Here is a 20,650-nt window from a genome sequence, read left to right on the forward strand (position 1 = left end):
TTTCCAGGTTTGACCCACAGGCCAGATCCACCTCCAGAAACTTGTGCTGACTTGTCATGTACAAGAGGCCTTGTCCCTTCACCCTTGCCAACCTGACATTATCACTCACTTAAATCCCTGCCACCTGGTAGGTAAAACTGATTTATTTTACATTTCTTTGATCACCGATGAGATTGGGTGTATTCGTGTGTGTTCTGTGGCCCATTTCAGTTTGTTTGCCTGTTTATCGAGTGCCTATTCGTGTCAGGCCCTCAGCTTATTCTTCTATTCATCTGTCCCTTTATTCAAAAGCTTTAATTGAGCATCTACCACGTGTTGGATACTGTTTTGTTTAGGGACCTAACCGTGAACGAAATTGACAAAACAAAATCCCTGCTCCATGGAACTTAAGCTCTTGTGAAGGAGAGACAGCCAAGAAAAAACAGATAATCAAGTGAAATCCAGTGTGCGTGTGAGTGCTAAGTGTTAATGAGAAGAACAGTGAGCAGGGTGGTGATGAGAAGCGTTGGGACACTTGGATATGGCAGTCGGGAAGGCCTCGCTGGGAGACGGCAGTAAAGAAAGACCTGTAGGAGGCGAGAGAGTGTGTCACACAGATGTCTGGGTCCCTGAGTTAGGGGGAGGCCTGGCCTGTTCAGGACTCAGGGAGAAGGCCAGTGTGGCTGGAACAGGGCAAGGGAGGGAGAGCGTGGCGTGTGCGACCAGAGAGGGATCAAGAGCCAGACCTCACAGGGCCTTATGGGCACCCTAAGTCCTGGGCTTTTCCTCAGAATTAAGTGGGGAAAACAGGGAGACATGGAAGATTCTGAATAATGGTACGACACAATCTGAATTTCATTTTAGCCAGATCACTCCAGCTACTGAAGGGGGCCAGAATGGAAGCAGGCAGATCAGGTGGTAGACGGCTGCAGTGATCCAGGGAAGAGATGGTGGGGTTTGGACTAGGGGGTCTTGATGGAAGTGGGGAGAAGTGAAAAGATTCTGAGTACATGTTAATGGTAGAGCCAATAGGATTTGCTGGCAGATTGGATGAGGTGGTGTGTGTGTATGTGAGAGAGAGAGAGAGAGCCAAAGATTACTGTCTTAGTCATTTTAAGCTGCCATAACCAAATACCATAGGCTGGGTGGCTTAAACAACACACATTTATTTCTCACACTTCTTTAGACTGGGAAGTCCAAGATCAAGGTGCTGGCAGACACAGTTCTTGGCGAGGACCCTCTGCTTGGCTTGTAGATGACTACCATTTCGCTGTGTGCTCATGTGACTTTTTTGTGTGCACACGGAGAGACTGAGCCCTGGTGTCTCTTCCTCTTCTTATAAGGTTACCAATCCCATCATGAGGGCCCCACCTTCATGACCTCATCTAACCCACGTCACATCCCACCTCCAAACACCATCGCACTGGGAGTTGGGGTTCCAACGTACGAATTTTGGGAGACACAAACATTGAATCCATAACAGTGACTCCAAAGGTTTTGGCCCAAGTAGGGAGGATGGGACTGCTGCCATCCACAGAGCAGAGGATTGAGAAGAGTGGGTTTGATGTAGGGAAGGAGAGGAGCTCGGCTATGGACAAGATTGGCTACATGATGTGTGGGAGCCAGAGCTAAATGAAATGTATGGCCTTTTGTTTAAAAAATAATATTAAGAATTTCAAAGTGCTGAGATTAGAGCATTAAACTAAGCCTGGGACCTTGCTGAGTGTGGGGCTTGGTACAACTGCCCAGGTGGGCCCCAGCCTTGGAGAGGTAAAGTGTGAGATGCAAGTAGACATCAAATGGACATGAGGATGAAGTTCAGGGCCCAGAAATACATGGTCATCAGCATAAAGCTATGAAATTGGAGAAGAGCATGAAGGGAGTAAGTATAGGTGCAAAGGACTTCCCTGGTAGCTCAGCTGGTAAAGAATCCGTCTGCAATGCAGGAGATCCTGGTTTGATTCCTGGGTTGGGAAGACCCTCTGGAGAAGTGATAGACTGCCCACTCCAGTACTCTTGAGCTTCCGTGGTGGCTCAGATGGTAAAGAATCCGCCTGCAATGTGGGAGACCAGATTCGATCCCTGGGTTGGGAAGATCCCTTGGAGGGGGGCATGAAAACCCACTCCAGTATCCCTGCTTAGAGAATCCCCATGGCAGAGAAGCCTGGCAGGCTGCAGTCCATGGGGTCGCAAAGAGTAGGACACAACTGAGCGACTAAACACAGCACATAGGTACAAAAGAGAAGGACCAGAGGGCCAGTCCTGGAGCCTCCTTTGGTCTGACGTGAGGGAGCTGAGGAGGCACCAAAAAGATGACTGAGAAGGTCATCAATGAGTGAGGTGGAAAAGAGCCAGGTATACTATCCTGGAAGCCAAGGGCAAGACATGATTCAAGCATGAGGTCGAGTACAATGCAGACTGAGCATTGATCATGCATTAGCCGTGGGGAGGTCACAGGCAACCTTGTTTGGTGGGAGGGTGTGTGAAATGCATCTTATTGACCTGCAAGAGCAAATTGATTTATAAGAAGATGAGAGATTTAACCCTTTACCTGCCATTTGTTGCAGATTTTTTTCACAGTTTTGTGGCTGTTTTTTGGTCATTTCAATTTATGGAGCTTTTTTTAACCGCTTAAAAGTTTGAAATGGTCCTGCGGTCAAGCCCATCACTATTTTTCTTTAGAGTTTCTGGCATTACCCACTGAAAAGTTTTGAAAAGTTGTCTTATGTTGTTTTCTTGTTCTTTATGATATATAAGGGGCTTCCCAGGTGGCGCTAGTGGTAAAGAATCCACCTGCCAATGCAGGAGATGTAAGAGACGCGTGTTCAATCCCTGGGTCGGGAAGATCCCCTGGAGGAGGAGATGGCAACCCACTCAACTATTCTTGCCTGGAGGATCTCATGGACAGAGATCTCATGGCGGGCTACAGTCCACAGGGTTGCAAATAGTCAGTTACAACTGAAGCGACTGAGCATGCAGCATGCATAATATTTTAAAATATTTAAATTTCTGGTTCATTCAGAATGTTTCTATGGGTGTGGTTTGAGGATAGCTATCTAAGCAGTTTTCCCCCAGATGACTAGCCAGTTGTTTGGACACTGTTTACTGAGTGAGCTGTCCTTTCTCCTTGCTCTGAAGCTCCTTTCCCATCATCTGACAGATGTCCCCACAATCTCATGTCTGTCCAGGCCTTGCTGTTTGAATCCATTGATCGTGGCCTGGGGAAAAATGGTAGGGGACTCAGAGAATAGACTTGGCCGTTGATTAGGGGTAGAGTGTGAGGAGGTAAGCAGTGTGGAAGGAAGAAGCGAAGGGAAGTTGGGGACAATGGGAGCTCTGAAGGGTGGAGGGCCTCCTCTGTGCTGTCGCAGTCCTGCAAGGCTGGTATTCTATAAACCCATCTATAGATGAGGCAGCTGAGGTTCAGTGAGGTTTCATCACGTGTCCAGTGGCGTCAACTCTAATTAGGTGAAGAAAGCCTGGGAGGCAGCTCCGATGCCTGAGTTCTGTCCACCCCATGGCAGGGGAGGTGAGACAGAGTGGGTTTCAGGAAGTCTGGAAGGGCTCCAGGCACAAAATATCCACCCCCACCCCCACCCCCAGCATCCCCCATCTGCCATTTGGCTGGGTCTTGAAGGTTTTCCCATTTCAAAGAGCAACCTGTTAAAACCAAAATACCCCTGGCAGGGAATCACATGTTAAGTTCTCAACTAACGTCTTAATTATCAGCTAACACCTCTGCAGGGATTAACTGACAGTCAGCTGAGGACACTGAATGGGGGCCTGTTCCATGTGTATCTGGGTTGGGGAAGGCCAGGAGAGGGGAAGGGGGAAGGTGGAGGGGACAGGTACCTAGAAATTCACACGTTTTTCCTGGAAGAGAGGGAGGTGGAGCTGGATCCTTGTGGAGAGGGGAAGGGATGGGGAGGAGCAAGGGAGCAAACTCTGCTGGGCTGGGCAGGGGAAGGGATGGGCATGGCAGCTTCGCCATGGAAGCCTGGGGCTGGGGCTCCTAGAGGACCTGGTGTCTACTAGACACATGCTGTGTCCTGGACACAGAGGAGCTTGTCACCTGCTCAGTCTTGGTCTTGAGAAGGTCAAGAAATCAGCCACCATGAGCCACCTTGTGCACCAGCTGCCAACAGTCACTCAGAGCTGGGATCTGTCTCAGACACCCAGACACCGTGTCTGTCACCCAAGCCCGAGGAATGGGGGAGATGAAAGGCTGATGCTGCTGGAACCTCCTCCGTATCTTTGAGCGTCAGTCTGCCCTGCAGGTCAGGGCTCCATGAGTGACAAGGTCTGGGCTCCATGTGTGAGGAGGTTTGGGGCTCCATTTGTAACTAGTGTCGGGGCTCCATGTGTGACCAGGGTTGGTGCTCCTTGCGTAAGGAGGGTCGGGACTCTGTTTGTGTAGAGGCTTCAGATTGTGATGACGGTCACATGTGGAGTGTGACCAGGGTCAGAGTTCAGTTTGTGATCAAGGTCAGGGCTCCATGTGTGAGGAGGTCGGGGCTCCAATTGTGAGGAGGCTCAGGGATCAGCTTGTAGTGAAGGTCTGTTCTTGGTGTGTGACCAGGGTTGGTGCTCCTTGTGTGAGGAGGGGGGGAATCCCTGTGAGACCAGGATCAGGACTCCATGCATGAGGAAAGTCAGGGTTCATTGTGTGACCCGAGTCAGGACTCCATTTGTGGCCAGCATCTGGTTTCTCCGTTTGAAGGCTGTCAGGGCTCAGTGTGAGAGGAGGGTCGAAGCTCAGTATGTGACCAGGGTTGGTGCCCCTGTGTGAGGAGGGTGGGGGATCCCTGTGTGTGAGGGGGGTCGAGGCTCAGCGTGTGAGCAGGCTTCGGGCTCAGAGCGTGAGGAGAGTTATGGGACCAGGGCCTGGGCTTCATGTGGAGGACGGCTGGGGCTCCTTGTGTGAGCAGCGCGGGCACACAGTGTGTGATCAAGCTCAAGGTCACTGTATTAAGAGGGTGAGGAGGACCTTCCCTCCCCCTTAACTTCACTCTGAACAGTGGGGCGGTGATCTGTGTCTTTGGGGGATATTTGTGTCTCAGTGTAACCGGCTGTCCCGCCCGTTCATCACTGTGTTGGACTCTGACTCGGCCTTCCTGGGACTCCGGGGCCGAGAGTAGCTCCTCCCTTATCCTCCCTGTTCCTCCCTGTCTTGTCCCTTCTCTCCCCTCCCCTCCCTCCCCTCTCCTCTGCCAGCCCTGGCCTCGCACCCAGGTGCTGGCAGACAGACCCTGAAACACCCGGACACCCTTCCATCTCGAGGATGACCCAGGTCCTGGGCCACCTGCAGCTGGGCCCATCCCTAGCTCTACCCTGCTTCTTACCTGCACACCCTCCCTAAGGTGTTCCAGGGCTCAGCTGGGGAGAGAGCCTCACGGAAGGGGGCAGGTAGTGATGAAGTCAGACTTCACCGAGCTTGGTGCCCAAGAACAGGCCTGAGAGGGACTCCAGAATGGTGCCCTATGGGAGTGAAGGCTGGGGGTCTCTGGAGGTGCCAGGGGTGGGGCCTGTCAGTGAGTTACGGGGTGACTGGGAGGTATGAGGGGTCAGAGGGAGGAGGCCTTCATGGCCACCTGAAGCCTTCTTTAGCAGTTCAAACCTGCTGTAGGAATGCCTGGAATGGAAAACAGACCCAGTCGTTCATTCAGCAAATGGACACCTAGTCATCTAGACTAGGCACATCTGTGACCTGAACAAGAGGTAGGTTCCTGCCCTCTGGGAGCTGACGATTTACAGAGAGGCCGTGACCGAAGAGGGAGTAAACGGCCTCACCCCGGCCCTCCTCTCGTCCGCCCAGTGGCCCCCAGGGCATCTCCACAAACGCAGGGGCTCATGGGGCTAGTGCCAGGAACCTGCTGCCCTTGCGGGACCTGGAGGGGAACCTGAGAGGGCTCCTTTCTGCTGATGGACGGTTCTGGAAGGGAGGATGGCCAAGATAAGAAGGTGAGCGCAAGAGGAAGGGGAGAAAGGCTTCTGAAGAAAGGAACCCCCATGCTCTGCGAGCCCCCCTGGGACTGAGAAAGGAGATGGACCTCCCAGGCACAGTGGCCAATTGTCCCGTTTTGCCCAGGACTGTCCAGTTTAGCACTTCTCAGTCTGGGGATCGTTGGTCATCCTACACCAGAAGGCCATTCTACAAGAGGCTCAGCTTCTGCCCCTGGCAACCTACAGTATCCAGGCTTCTGAGGGCTGGACATCTAGGTCACGGTGCTGGTCATGCTAGGACTTGTGGGAAATAACTGTGGGCTCCTGGGGCGGGGGGTGGTGCTGACAGAGGAGCGAGGAGCAGGGGGCTTACCGCAGTGGCCAGATCCGGCGGGTAGACTTGAATCTGAGGCCTGGGCAGGATGCAGTGGCAGAGATGCCCATGCTTTTGTGTCCAACTTCCTCTGTCGACCAGAAGCTGGTTACCAGCAGCCCTGGTCATTCTGCACTGGTTTGGGAGGCCTGGCTTCAAAGTTCTGTCTCCAGCTTGCCATGTGACCCTAGTTCAGTCGACCCTGAACCTGGGCCTCAGTGGTCCTTGCCTGAATGACTGGACCAGGGCCCTCTGAGGGAGGTTGTATGAAACATGAAATGCGGCCTGCATTCACATGCTGCCGTGGCCACTGTTGTGGCTCAAGTGCCTGCCCCTAGGATGCCAGCTTTGGGGACCACTGAGGGGCTGGCCTCAGGTAGGGCCGACTCCCCATTCTTGCAGAGGAGACAGATGTATAAACTAGAAGTTGAAAACTGGAGGCCCCAGCCAGAGATGTGGCTGATGGATATGTTTTGTTCCATTTTAAACCATTTTTTTTTCTCATTGAGATATAATTCGCATATCATAAAACTGACCACTTTAAAGTGTACAATTCAGTCTTTTTTAATATAGTCACAAGATTATGCAACCATCATCACTGTCTAATTCCGGAGCATTTTCCTCACCCCAAAAGGAAACCCTGTACCCATTAGCAGTTACTCCTCCTGTCTCCACCCCACAAGCCCTGGCAACCACTGAGCTTCTGTCTGTCTCTATGGATTTGCCTATTCTGGACATTTCATATAAATAGAATCATACAAGAGATGGCTTTCTGTGACTCGCTTCTTGCCCATAACTGAATGGTTCCAGTTGATCCATGTTGTAGTGTGTGTCGGTATTTCAATCCTTTTTATGGCCCAATAATATTCCAGTCTACAGATAGTCCATATTTTGTTTATTCATACACTCATGGACATTTAGATATTTCCACTTTGGGGCAATTAGGAATACTGGCACTGTGGACATTTGTGTCATAGACTTTGTGGGAACGTGTTTTCCATTCTCTCGGGTTTCTCGCAGGAGTGGAATCACTGGGCCATAAAGTGACTTGGTGTTGGTGCCTTAGGCAGGCCACGTGCTCTCTCCTTCTCAAGTCTTAACCCAGCTCCTGACTGCATGACTTACACCCCTTTACTCACTGTCATTTCCTCTCTGGTCCCTGTAGGCATCAAGCTTCAAGCCCTTGACTACAGAACAGTGATGGAGAGACACAGGGGGCTGTAGGAACCAGGGAAGCCTCCTCACCTGGGGAGGAGTCTGGAGGGCTTCCGGGAGGAGATGCCACCTGAGTTTAAGCTGAGTGGACTTTTTTTTTTTTAGGGAAAAGGAGTGAGGAAGAGAGCTCCCTGTGGGAAGCAGAAGTATGGAGTTTTGAAACCCCCTCCCCTTTCTCTGCCCTGTTGGGTGAGCCTTAGTGAGGTTAGGGGATGGATGAGAACTCCAGGGAGCAGCTGAGGTGCCTCTCTTCTTTAGTGTATACCTCCTCTCTGTCTTCTCTTTCTCATTCTTCTCTGTTTTCGTTTTCCTTTCTGTCTTTTCTGTTTGTTCAGGGAGCTGCAAACAGTTTGATGGACTGAGGGGAGAAGGGGAAAGATGAGGGAGTGAGATAAACCAGACAGTCTTAAGCCCCTAGAGAGAGCTGGGGGTGGGGAGCGCATGGGCAAAAGGATGAGGGACCTCGGCCCTTTCTGAGCTAGGGACAGAGGCTGAGAACCTAGGACAGAGGTGACCCTGAGCCAGGACGCCCTGTGTCCCTAATGGCATTCCTCAGGGGCAGGTGAGAGGGGGCTGGGCCCCACCAGGCTGGACCAGGCCTGCAGGCAAGGTAGAGCGAGGGACCCAGATTCAGAGCTGCACGCACATCTTCCCGGGTTTCTGCTCCACTACCTAATGGGTAATTATACCCTGACATGCATGGAGCAAAGAAGGGATTTTCTGTGAAGCAAAATCTCCCGTGAAATATTCAGGCCATGCTGGGCTTCGCTTCCCAGTCACCTAATCGCTGCTGCTTGGCTGGGCCACAGCTTGAGAGGCCACATGAGCCTGGAAGGCCGCATGGGGCTTTTTATTTCCTTCTCTACAGGGAGAGGTTTCCATGGACTAGGAAGAAGCTTGGCGTTGGGCCTAAGACAGGCTGCGAGCATGTGTGTCTGTGGTGTGCATGGGGCGTGTTCGCCTGTTTAGCCTCTGCACATTCATTGGTGAACCTGGTCGTGCATGTGTGTTCTGAGTGTGTGTGCTTACACACGTCTGTGTCTGAGATGCACCCTGGCACAGACAGTGCGTTTCACACCACTGTCGGATTGTCCCTGAAGGTGCTTCTCTGCTGTGCCCTGTTCTCTGATTCCAGGCTGGCTGCCTAGGAGACCCTCTTGGTGGGTGGAAGTCTACCCTGTGTGTGACTCTGTCTGTGATCCGCCTTGGGAGTTTTCAGGGTCTTGTGTTTGCACTGAAAGTGTTGAAGTCCTCCCAAGCTCAGGGGCTCAGAGGTGGCAGCTGGTGTGTGGCACATGTGAGTCAAGCTTTGCCTCTCTTCTCTCTGACTTATTGTTTGTTTGGAGTTCTGAGTGGGGCCACACAGGAGCACCTTTGCTTCTGAGAGTTCATTGAACTGGGACACGTCTGTCTCTTTGTTAGGGCCCCTGAGCCTCTAACCCTCATCTCACTTGTCTTCTCTGGCCCATGAAGCCTCTGTATTTGCATTGAAAGTCACCCTTCTAAAGCCTTGCTTTTGCACTTCAGTCACTGCTCCATACTACACACGGTAGGCAGGATTAGAATTATTGTACCCATTTGGCAGATGAAGAAACTGAGGTCTGGAGAGGCAAAAGGACATACCTAAAGTTGCTTGGTGAACCCAGGCTTCAAGCAAGATCACTAGCTTCTCCTCCTTGTGTATGAACCCTTTACCTGCAGCTTTGGCCCTGGCCCTTGGTAAAGGGGACCCTGCTCAGAGGAAACAGGCCATGGTGTCATGAATGAATCAAACTGGAGGGTGTTCCCTTCTCCACGTGGAGTTCTTCTCCCCTCTGTCATCATTCAATGTTGTCAGCCCTGGACATCTCAAATCAACAGGAAGGGATGCCAGAGGCAATAATATTGATGTCCATCATTGATATTTCTTTATTGTGGCTGTAATTAGCAATTCTTCCACGGCTAAGGCTCAATCTGGCAGGCAAGTGGAGGAACTCCGGCTTATTAATGTCAGCCAGTTAATGTCACACTGACATGGCTGATGGTATGTGTGTGTGGGGGGGAGTCTTAGGTAGGGAGAAGGAGAAGGGAGGGGCTGGGCAGAAGGTTGACAGCTCTTCTCTCCTCTCCAGGCACTTGTTCTCCTTGAGCACAGACTGTCAGAGTACCCCTCATCCTATGTATCCCAAGAGAGTTCACTTTCCAGATTGCCTCCTATACCCCATGGCCCCTCGCCCCCTCCCTGTCCCATCAGGATGGCTAGGAGGATATAGTGGCTTATACCCCCTGGGAAATTAATGTACCCATTTGGCAGATGAGGAAACTGAGGTCCAGAGAGACAAAAAAAAAAACATGCCTCAAGTTGCATAGTGAAGCTGGGCTTCAAGCAAGATCACTAGTTTCTCCTCCCTGTATGTGTACCCTTTACCTGTAGCTTCAGCCTAATGTCTTCACAGCTCAGGAAGCCTCCAGGAGGACTTCCCAGGTAGCCAGAGGTGGGAGAGCAGCTCCTCAGCCCTCTGCCCTTCTCCTCCAGGTGGAAGAATGCCCCCTACTCCCACCCCGAGCCTTGCCACACTCAGATCTGTATTTCCCTGTTTATGCTGGCCTCCTAGGCAAGGCATGCGCCACCCCTTCCTGCAGAGCCTGGCACACTTCCTCTCATCTATGCAGGTCACACAAGGGCTGACGTGAGGACTCCCAGACCCCTAGGAACCTCCTTATCCATCCGCTGACACCTTCCCCTCTTTACCTCCCTCAGGGTCCCTCTGCCCAGATCTCTTTAGATCCTTTGCTTCCTTGAGCAGAGAAAGCCACACCAAACATCCTCTGAACAGAATGATTTCCTCAGCCCTAGACATCTCTCCAACTCCATTGCTGCCAGCCTGACCATTCTCTGCATGCTAGTCTGCATGCATGCTCAGTCGTGTCCGACTCTTGGGACCCCATGGACTATAGTTCACCAGGCTCCTCTGTCCATGGCATTTTTCAGGCAAGAATGCTGGAGTGGGTTGCCATTTCCTATTCCAGGGTATCTTCCTGACCCAGGGATTGAACTCACATGTCGTGTGTCTCTTGCACTGGCAGGCAGATTCTTTGCTACTGCACTACCTGGGAAGCCCTAGTCTGGGGCTGCTTCTAACTAATGAAAGTGAAAAGGGAAAGTGAAGTTGCTCAGTCATATCCAACTCTTTGCGACCCCATGGACTGTAGCCTACCAGGCTTCTCCGTCCATGGGATTTTCCAGGCAAGAGTACTGGAGTGGGTTGCCATCTAACTAATGATGAAACAAATAATAGTGGCTGTTCTTGTTCCTTGGGTACTTATTCTGTTCCAGGCACCGTTAAAAGCAGTTTGTAAGCATTTGATCCTCATAGGAACCCTATGGAATAAATACACATAGCATCCCCATTTTACAGATGAGGAAAACTGAGATGCAAGGCAATTAAGCTAGCTGCCCAAGATCACGGGGTTGTTAAGTGGTAGACAGTGTGAATGAGGATGTGTGGCTCCCAAGTCACCCTCACCTGCTTCGAGTTTTAGCCCATCAATCATTTCCTCTACCTGCATCTCTACTTCATGAGCTCCGAGGGCAGGCAGGTGCTCATAGTTGGCAAACGAGGGTAGTGGTGGCAACAACACACTCTTCTGAACTCTGTCTCATGCAGATGGTCACCCTCCAAGGCTCTCTGGTGCTCCCAAGGGCACTGTGCACTCTGAGGATGGAGCTTCCTATATTGTATGCCCTGCTAGTGGTGTCTGCTGAATGAGGGACCAGCGTCTGACTGCAAGACTCCCTAAAGTAATCTGCCCCTCTTGAAAGAGACCTTCAAAGCTGTGTCTCAGCTTGTGCTGGGCCTTGGCAAGGATGTCCACATGCTCACATTGTCCATTCACTCACTCAGTAAATACTTGCTGGGTCCTGGGTACTGAGTGCCATGCCCTTTGGAGGGCCTTAAACATGCTGAGTGCAGGTCCCGGCCATGCCCTGGGGGTACCCACAGCCTGGTCAGGACAAGAGCTTAGGCACATCTGACCAGTGCAAGGTGAAGCTTGCCCCATGGAGGCAGTGCCAGAGCGTCATGGGGGTATAAGCACATTGAGGCACCAAGGCTGCACAGAGGAGGAAGCATTTGAAAAGATTCATTAAGGAGCAGGAAGCGTTTTCAGACTGACAGAGAGGGAAGGTCATCACAGCAAAGGAACAGCCTGTGTGGAGGCTGTGAGTCTGAGAGAGCAGGGCAGATTCAGGAAAAAGCGAGGAGTTCAATTACAAAATACCGGGTGGGCCTGGCTGTGGAGACGGGGGAGGGCTCGCTGTTGGAAGGAGGGTGCACGCTGTCTCCCCTGCAGATGCTGGAGAGATGTACGGCAGGGCGTGTGAGGATGGAGGCCAGGGCTTCTGCAGATGGTCCCAGCCTCAGGGAGGCTCAGCGTTTCTCCCCTCCTTCCTGGTGCAGGGTGAGGCGTGGATGGGTCAGCATCCAGGGGTGGTGGTGCAGAGAGCGTGGTGAGGGGCTGGAGAGTGTGTATGAGGACAGAGGATCCCCTGGCCATGCTGGGAGGCTGCTTCGGGCTCAGTAACTAGGTGCTCTGGGCTGTGTCTGGCCTGGAGGGTGCCCATGACCAGTCCTCCCAGCAGCCCCTCCAGGCTGGTCAGTCCTAATGGGCAGAAGGGAGACTGAGGCCTGACAGTGGCAAGCCACGCCCAGCATCTCACACAAGCAGTAGGTGAGCAGAGTGTTCCTCTCACCCTTCAGCATCACCGACTCAATGAACATGAGTTTGTGCAAACTGGGAGATGGTGAAGGATGGAGTGCTGCAGTCTATGGGGTGGCAAAGAATCGGACACGACTGAGCGACTGAACAGCAACAACACGCTTCAGCGGGCAAGGAGAGACACCTCAGCTCTCAGGGTTCATGATGGAGCCAGGGTGGCCTCCTTGTTTGGCACAGAGAAGGCCTGGCTGGAGAGGAGGTGGTGCAGGGCCTGTGGAGGTCAGAGGTCAGGCAGGGAGCCTAGAATGTGGCCGAGGAGGAGGCCTCCGCCTCGAGTCTTAACATGGGAAGGGTTTCAAGGATTTAGCTTGAGCCCCTGGTAGCCTCTGGGGAAAATTTTTCTCACAGGCCTCAGGGGGCCCAGCATACCCAGGAGGGAACCAAACATATCCTTGGTGGGTCTATGGGTTTACCAGCTTGTGCTTGAGTGTACAGCCTGCTTCTGTGTGTACACTCAGGGCTCTGTGCACATCATGCGTGTGTGTCTGAAGGAGTGTGACCCTGGCAGGATAATTCTGTATGTGTGCACCAGAGCCCCCAGCCACAGCCAGCAGCCCCCCACCACCCTCATCCTCACTCCCGAGCCAGAAAGCTCCCCAACCCGCTGGGGCTGGGGCTGGGGGCCTGGGCAGCTCTGCCCTCCCCCTCACAAGGCCCGCCCCCTCACAAGGCCCTCCCCATCAAAGGGCCCGGCCCCAGGTGCTAATGTCCAATCCCTTGGGGACAGGCACTGTGGGTAGGCATGGCATCAAGGGGACAGCTCAGACTGGGAGGGGCCATCCAGCTCTTTTTTGTGTTTGTCCCCTCCCCACCCATCTCTAAGTGCCTGTCATGGGCTCCTGACAGGTAGGTAGTTGCCCGCTGCCGCTTGTACAGCCCCCATGACGGGGAGTTCACTGCCTTCCAGGGCAGCATCCGTGGGACCTGTGGGACACCACCCAGAAAGGAAGGCCAGAGGGTGGTGTGGAGGCTCTGCCCTGACCATCCAAGGCCTGGGCTTTCCCTCAACAGCCAGGCCTGGGGCGCCAGCAGCATCCCGGTGCAAGGTCAGGCCCGAGTCTTCTGGGCCATTCACCTTGTTGTCAAAAGCATATTTTAGCTATTAGTGACAGAGCAAGGGATTTGGGGAGGATTTCTCTCATTTCCCAGAGCTTTCAACAAGCTTCCCACCCCTCCGCCTGCCAGAGCTGAGAATAACACACACACATACACACACACCACACACACACACACACACAAACACACACACACACTCATAACCGGTGTTCCTGTGTGACTGAGTGAGAGGGAGAGAAATCTGGGTCAGTCTCCCAGGGAGAGCTCCATGGCATCTCCCCACCTTCCCCAGCAGAGGCGCAGCGCCGCAAACTCAGACTGTGGTCTGAAGGCCGAGGCCTGTCTCAGTCCTGCTCCGGATGCCCTGTGGGCCTTCCCTGGGCCTCCCTGCTAGGTGACCTCATGTTCTAGCCTCCGTGTTTCCCCGGCCAGGCCCCGGGACTCACAGTTCATTTTTGCCAGTCTCTGCTGATTGCATGGAGGGTGGCAGAAGCTCTCCCATCTCCTACTGACTCTCCAGCTTCAGCCCCTCGGATCTGGGATGCTTCAGGGGTAGAAAGGAGTTTCTAAGAGACAGTGCACAGAGAAACAGCTAAGGATATTACTGCCATTTGAGGATGGACTCAGCTAGTCAGTGTCTGAGATAGGACCTAAGTTGCCACACCCTTTGAACTCAAAGAGACTTTCTTGGGACCAGGGGCAGAGGGATGGAGGGGGATTTCCTGTTCAGCTGGGAAAACTGGATCCTGGGGATTGCCATGGTTTGAGTCACCGAGGGACTCAGGACACCTTCCCACCCCCCATCTCTGGAGACACCAAGGCCACTTCCTTCTCACTGCCCCTAGCACACAGTTCTCAGGCAACCCAGGAGATCTTTCCTTTCTTCTGCCAGGGCATGACCGCTGGGTCCTCAGTGCCCGCCCAAGAATGTCTGCTGAGTGAAAGGATTGACAACTGATTTGATTCAGGCTAGATGGAGGAAGGACTTCCGAGTGCCACTGGGTCAGCCTTAGCCTCCGGATATGACGCACACGCAGGTGAGACACTCGAAAGGACTGTCAGGTGGAAGGAGGGACCCCAGCCACCCCCAGCTTCCTGCTGAGGCCAGTTTCTAACCTACCAGGTGTGGGGAGAGAGCAAGTGGCCTGCCTGCAGGGGCTTCAGCTCATCCAAGACTCTCCAGGCCCAGAGCCCGCTACACTGCTTATCTTTTTCAGAGTGTACACATGTGTCCCATGTGGGCTTCCCAGGTGGCGCTAGTGGTAAAGAACCTGCCTGCCAATGCAGGAGACATAAGAGATGCAGGTTCCATCCCTGGGTCGGGAAGATGCCCTGGAGGAGAGCATGGTAACCCACTGCAGTATTCTTGCCTGGAGAAGCCCATGGACAGATGAACCTACAGTCCATGAAAGGGTTTGAAAGAGTCAGACATGACCGTAGTGACTTAGCGCACATGCACACACATGTCCCATGTGGGGGCTGGCTGTTGAAATGCTGGTCACTGGTGCGGTTGTATTGACACACACCTGTGTGGTGCGTGTGCACAGCACAGCTCAGGAGTTGCTTCATGGACTTAAAACCTCTTTTGAAATATGGAACCAGAGACCATCCATCTTTCGAAGGAGCTTCAGGGGTTGTGTTTGAGACCACGGAGAGGGTGGCCGGCCTTCCTTGACTCACCAGCCCCTTGTGGAGTGAAGACTCCCAGGCAGGGGCACTCAGGGAAACACTGGCCTGGCTGTGAGAGGAGTTAAGGAGGGTCAGGGAGGAGAGGGTGGGGTGCAGGGGGGTGGTTGAGAGGTAGCAGAGTCATGCACGGCCTCTTCGGATGGGCCCGGAACAGGACTGGTTTTTCTCTCTCAGACTGGGGTCCCTGTGGCCTCTTCTAGGCTCTTGGACAGCCTGCCCTCTCCTTGAGAAACTGAGAGGAGTTTCCTCCTCCTTCATTTCCAAGCCAGCCCCATCTCCCTTCCTTTCTCTCCACGCCGGAGCCCATCCTTCCCTTGCTCCCTGTGGCCCTGGCCAGGCCAAGCCGCAAGCACATGCTCAGGACCCCTCCGGCTGGGGTGCTGGGGGCAAGCTCAGCTCCCTCCTGGAGGACCCGAGCTGGCAGCACACCATCTATTTGCAAAGCTGACTGACTCAGCGCATGCCCTGGAGCCCCGAGAGCCCCGCGAGCTAGGTGCACACGCCCGATCACACATGTGAGTCCTCTCGGATCAATAGGGTAAGGAACTGGAAAAGGTATAATTCAATCTACCAGCCCGGTTAATAGTTATCGTGCTGGAAGTAGCTCCTGGTCCTCCGCGGCCTCACCTCCATTCAGAGGCCCGAGCAGAATCCGGCTGGGAGGAGAGCTGGGCAGCGTGTGGTGTCCCGGGTCAAAATAACCCGTGAAGACTGAGGCAGAATCTGGGACAACCTCTCCCTGTCCAGAGCCATTAGCCCTTGGAGTGTCTACAGGAACCTCTGGGTCAGCATGTACAGACGGAAATTGAGGGCCAGTGAAGGTAGAGGGCCGACTCGTGCCCGGGTGTGGTGAGGGCTGCCCTGTGCCAGCTTCCTGAGCCTGCTTCAGGAAGAGCAGGAGGAAAAAGGAGCAGAGGGTGCGGAAGTCAGCCAGGAAGGGGGTGCAGGATCTAGAGAGGTGTGAAGATGTGACCACCAACTCACCTGGCAAGCGATGTCTAAGCCCCTGGGCCAGGGAAGGGCCTGTCTCCACCCTACACTCAAGGATGGTGGCCCAGCTGGGAATGGACAGTAACCTGCACTACATCTCATTTGGAGCCTCATGTGGCCTGGCAGGGGGGACACTATTATCCCCATTTCACAGATGCACACACTGAGGCCCACAGGAAGCCTTCCTAAGACCTATGGATAAGGAGGGGCAGTGCCTGCCCATAGGGAACAGAGACCTACTCCTGGTGAGGGGTCTCCCACAGGTTAACACTCTCAGCAAAGCGGGCTTTACTTCATGCCTTGAGGCAGAGCTGGGACCAGCTCCTCTGAGAGAGGCAGACACTTGTCTTTAGGACACTAGACTCCCCAGTTGGTGCCTTGTACTGGCCAAGAACTTCTTCTGCAAGTCTGACCACAGTCACTCATGTTTTAACTTCACTCCACCACTTGTGGGTCCCTATGCCTTCTTGGTTCTAGGTGAGTGTGGGGGTGTGCACCCTGGCCTCTGGCCACCCCTCAGGGCAAGGGGTGAAGCTGATCACCTCCCCCACGCTCAGTTTTCCTAGCTGGACCTGTTTGAGAATCAGCTCACCTTTGCCCAGCGTTGCCATTCTCATCACAGCCTCTGCCCATCTCATTTCTATTAAACTCATTTGCCATCTGAAGGGCTTCATTTTCCACTCTGTTTGCCTGTAATCACCCCCCCAAACCCATCCCCGTCTCCCCAATCTCCCCCTGCAGTGCCCAGATTGGTGGTGAGCAGGCAGCCAGGCTTTGGCACAGCTTAGAGCCCCCCATCGGAGAAGGCAATGGCAAGCCACTCCAGTACTCTTGCCTAGAAAATCCCATGGATGGAGGAGCCTGGTGGGCTGCAGTCCGTGGGGCCGCCAAGGGTCGGGCACGACTGAGCGACTTCACTTTCACTTTTCACTTTCACACATTGGAGAAGGAAATGGCAACCCACTCCAGTGTTCTTGCCTGGAGAATCCCAGGGACGGGGGAGCCTGGTGGGCTTCCGTCTATGGGGTCACACAGAGTCGGACATGACTGAAGTGACTTAGCAGCAGCAGCAGCAGAACCCCCCATCCTCCCCTCTGCTTGTCTTGGGAAGGGACCTGTGCTCTGGGCAGCATTTCACCCCTTCCTCTGTGAGTTTCCCTGATCCCAGACCAGATGCCCTGTTTAGTTGAGAACTAGGGCCAGACTCTTCAGCCCCTGAGGGCTTTTCATCCCTCACTCTCAAAATTTTTTCCCCTAAGACCTGGGTATCTTCACCTTGAAATCTGCTGCTCAAGGCCCAGGTGTTTCTTATTATGTGCCCCCCTCCCAACAAGCTTCAAATTTATCCTCATCCCAAGAGAAGATGATCTTAGATGGGTGAGCCAGAAAGCAAGATATTTTAAACTAATTCACACTAAGGTGTGAGTGACTGATAGCAGTTTATCCTGCCTATTTGGATTTGAACAGAAGAGCATTATAGTAATTGTATTAATAATAGCAATAATAATCACTAACACGCAATTTTTACTGTGGGCCAGGCACTATTGTTAACACTATATGAGTATTAAAAAGCAGTATAAAGCCATTTATTAATAATTAATCTACTGACCCAAATGAATTTCTTGTTGGTAGGAAGATAAGGGAACAGTGTTGAGGGGCAGGAGGAGAATGAGGGAGTGGGAGCAAACCTTTCCCTCCTCCAAACCCCCATCCAGTTGTACGGAGAAGTACCAGTGCATCCCCATCGTACAGGGATTACCTCCCACTCAGTACACAGAAGACAGTCCAGTTGTTTTACTGCAAACTGTGTCAGTCATTCACCTGGGGTCACCTTGCAAGGGCAAGAGAATCTCCGTTGCTCCCTGGCAGCTCAGGGTTCTCCCAGGAGATGCTGGGAGGCTGGTGCTCCAGTGTTGGCAGCCTTCCCCCAGGAACCTCAGAGCACCCCTTAGAAGGGCCCTTGGTGCCTAGGGTCATCACATGGGCCCCTGAGAAGCCAAATGAAATGTCCTTTATAGTCTCTGAACCCTTCCACGTCTCCCGTGGCCGCACCCTTGACTCTACTGTAGGCTGCACGTGCAGTAGGCTTCCACGTCTCCCGTGGCCCCAGGGCCCATCTATAAGCTGGACTTTTTAACATGAGCTTCAAACAAAGCCTATAAGGTGAATGGAGCTGGGACAGGATCCCCATTCTGTAGGTGGGGGGACAGAGGCTCTAAGAAGAGAAACTTACTATGAGGACTCCTCCTATATAGAAGGATGCCCTGATGAACTCTGTAGTGAGGGGCGAGGAGAGCTGATTGCATTCTGACAGGGACTTCACCACTTTCAACAGACGAGTGTGAGATGGTGATGGCATTTCAGTCCCTACCCCTTTCCTTCTCTACCAGGCAGTCTCTGGTTTCTCCCGGGCACCCCCTCCCCTATTGGAGGAGGCTGAGCACTTCCTCCCAGGCTACCTCCTCACCTTACTCCAGCCTTTCTTGCCTTCAAGCTTTCAAGGTCAGATTGCCTGGTAATTCAGTAATTGATCTGGGAGACTTCCATTATAAATCTCCCAGCCGTGGCCAGCTTTTCCCATATACCCAGCTACTACGCCCCACAGCCTATTCTATCTAGCTTACCATGGTGATGACCACTCATGTGTTCCTCCAGGGGAAGATAGCTGATCATCCTATGTTTCTCACTCCACCACCACCACCCCCGCCCTGCCAACAACACTGCTGTGGGCAGGGCCCCAGGGGCTCTGAATTTAGACAGAAGTGACATGGTTCTGAACTGACCTCAACCATCAAATGCTGTATGGTCTTAAACAAACCACTTCCCCTCTCTGAGCCTCTGTGGCCACACCTGGAAATGGATCTGGTCAGATGACTTTGAGGATCTAGTGTGACAAAGTGTGGGAGCTGGCAGGGTAGCCACTGTGATGAAGGCTCCCTTGGGACCCAGACTTGGGGATCCTCAGGTTGGAGGAGACCAGAGGAGGGCATGATTACCCTGCTTCTCTCAGCAATCAGGGAAGACTTCTCAGAGGAGGTGGCATTTGGGCTGGGCCCAGAAGGATGACCAGACTATCCTACATTTAGGGGTGGGTACATCAATGGATAGTGTTCTGGGGCCCTATGTAGAGGCTTGACCAACCTGTGGCCTTTGGGTTTCTTACTTGGAAATCTGACCACAGTAAGCCCACATTATACCCTTCAGTGGTGGCTCAGACGGTAAAGAATCCACCTTGCAATGCAAGAGACTTGAGTTTGATCCCTGGGTTGGGAAGATCCCCTGGAGAAGGGAACAGCTAACCACGTCACTATTCTTGCCTGGAGAGTTCCATGGACAGAGGAACCTGGTACAGTCCATGAGGTCACATAGAGTCAGACGCAACTGAGCAACTAACCCATTTTTTCACTTTTTCATTCCCTTCAGTGGCTCCCTGATGCTCTTTGGCTAAAGTTCCCACTCCCTCGGGAAGCTTCGGAGGCCTAGCAAGATCTAGTCCCTGCCAGCTTCACATACTCGAGCCTGTGTCTCCAGCTTTGATGAATTTTTTAAACATTTGTTTATTTTTGGCTGCGCTGGGTCTTCGCTGCAGCACGCAGGCATTCTCCAGTTGGGAGCCACTCCTCACTGAGGTGTGCAGGCTTGTCATTGCAGTGGCCTTTCTTGTTGTGGAGCACAGGTATCGGGGCATAGGCTTAGTTGCCCCCCCACAACATGTGGGATCTTCCTGGACCAGGGATTGAACCCGTATCCCCTGCATTGGCAGGCAGATTCTTAACCACCAGACCACCAGGGAAGTCTCCTTTGATGAATTTTTTAAAAATTTTGTACAGGCTATAACCTTTGCACCAACTGCTCCCTAATTTGACTCTATGACCACAGTAAAATTTGACTCTGTGACCAAGTAAAACCCTTACTCCCTTCCAGGGCCTACTCCCCCACCCCCTAGAGCCTGCCACTTCTTTCTCAGGGTCTGAGACCCTCACACTGAGTCCCATGTTTGGACTCAGCTCATACGTTCTTCCCAGGTGGCGCTAGTGGTAAAGAATCCACCTGCCGCTGCAAGAGACAAGGTTGGATCTCTGGGTGGGGAAGATCCCCTGGAGAAGGAAATAACAACCCGCTCTAGTATTCTTGCTTGGAAATCCCATGGACAGAGGAGCCTGGTGGAGGAGCCCCGGTCCATGGGGGTCACAGAGAGTTGGACATGACTGAGCATGCATGCACGCATGTATGCCCATCTTAAAGTGGCCACCAGGTGACCAATCATCCCGGTTTACCTGGGACTGAGGCATTTCCAGGATGCAGAAGTTTTAGTGTCAAAACCAGGACAGTCCCAGACACATCACGATGGTTGATCTCACTGATGCCCCTCCAGCCATTGCCATGAGGCCCACCTGTTTTCTTGTCTTCACCACCCTTCTGTTGGAAGACATTCATTCATTGCACGAATGAATGAAGGGATGCACTCGGACCTGGGCAAGCTTCTCCTCCTCTCTGGCTTCAGTTTCTTATATACACCATGAGGGGGGTTCCCACCAAACACAGCAAATTGGAGAGGAGGGGCAGTGCCCAGCTCAGTGAGGGGCTGTGCGTGCACTGGACCCCAGGGTGGGCAGAGGTGACAGTGGTCTGGCAGTAGGGTGGGTC

The 20,650-nt window shown here is 53.0% G+C and overlaps 1 protein-coding gene across 3 annotated transcripts in view; it reads left to right on the forward strand.

Annotated features, from left to right (window-relative positions):
- The window catches only part of LINGO1 (leucine rich repeat and Ig domain containing 1), a 216,223-nt gene that overhangs the window by 149,887 nt on the left and 45,686 nt on the right, over positions 1–20,650 (forward strand). The window contains exon 1 of one of the 3 annotated variants that reach the window (XM_055418104.2): positions 14,344–14,361. The exons of the other annotated variants lie outside the window; for them this stretch is intronic. Coding sequence (XP_055274079.2) covers positions 14,347–14,361 — 15 coding nt within the window. The 5' untranslated portion in view covers positions 14,344–14,346. Of the gene's footprint in view, positions 1–14,343; positions 14,362–20,650 lie in introns of those variants that run through there. 3 annotated transcript variants of the gene reach the window in all.

Source organism: Moschus berezovskii, chromosome 21 (genome assembly GCF_049115385.1).
Source record: "Moschus berezovskii isolate FMDL1 chromosome 21, NW_MosBer_1.0, whole genome shotgun sequence".
Classification (NCBI taxonomy): Eukaryota; Metazoa; Chordata; class Mammalia; order Artiodactyla; family Moschidae; genus Moschus; species Moschus berezovskii.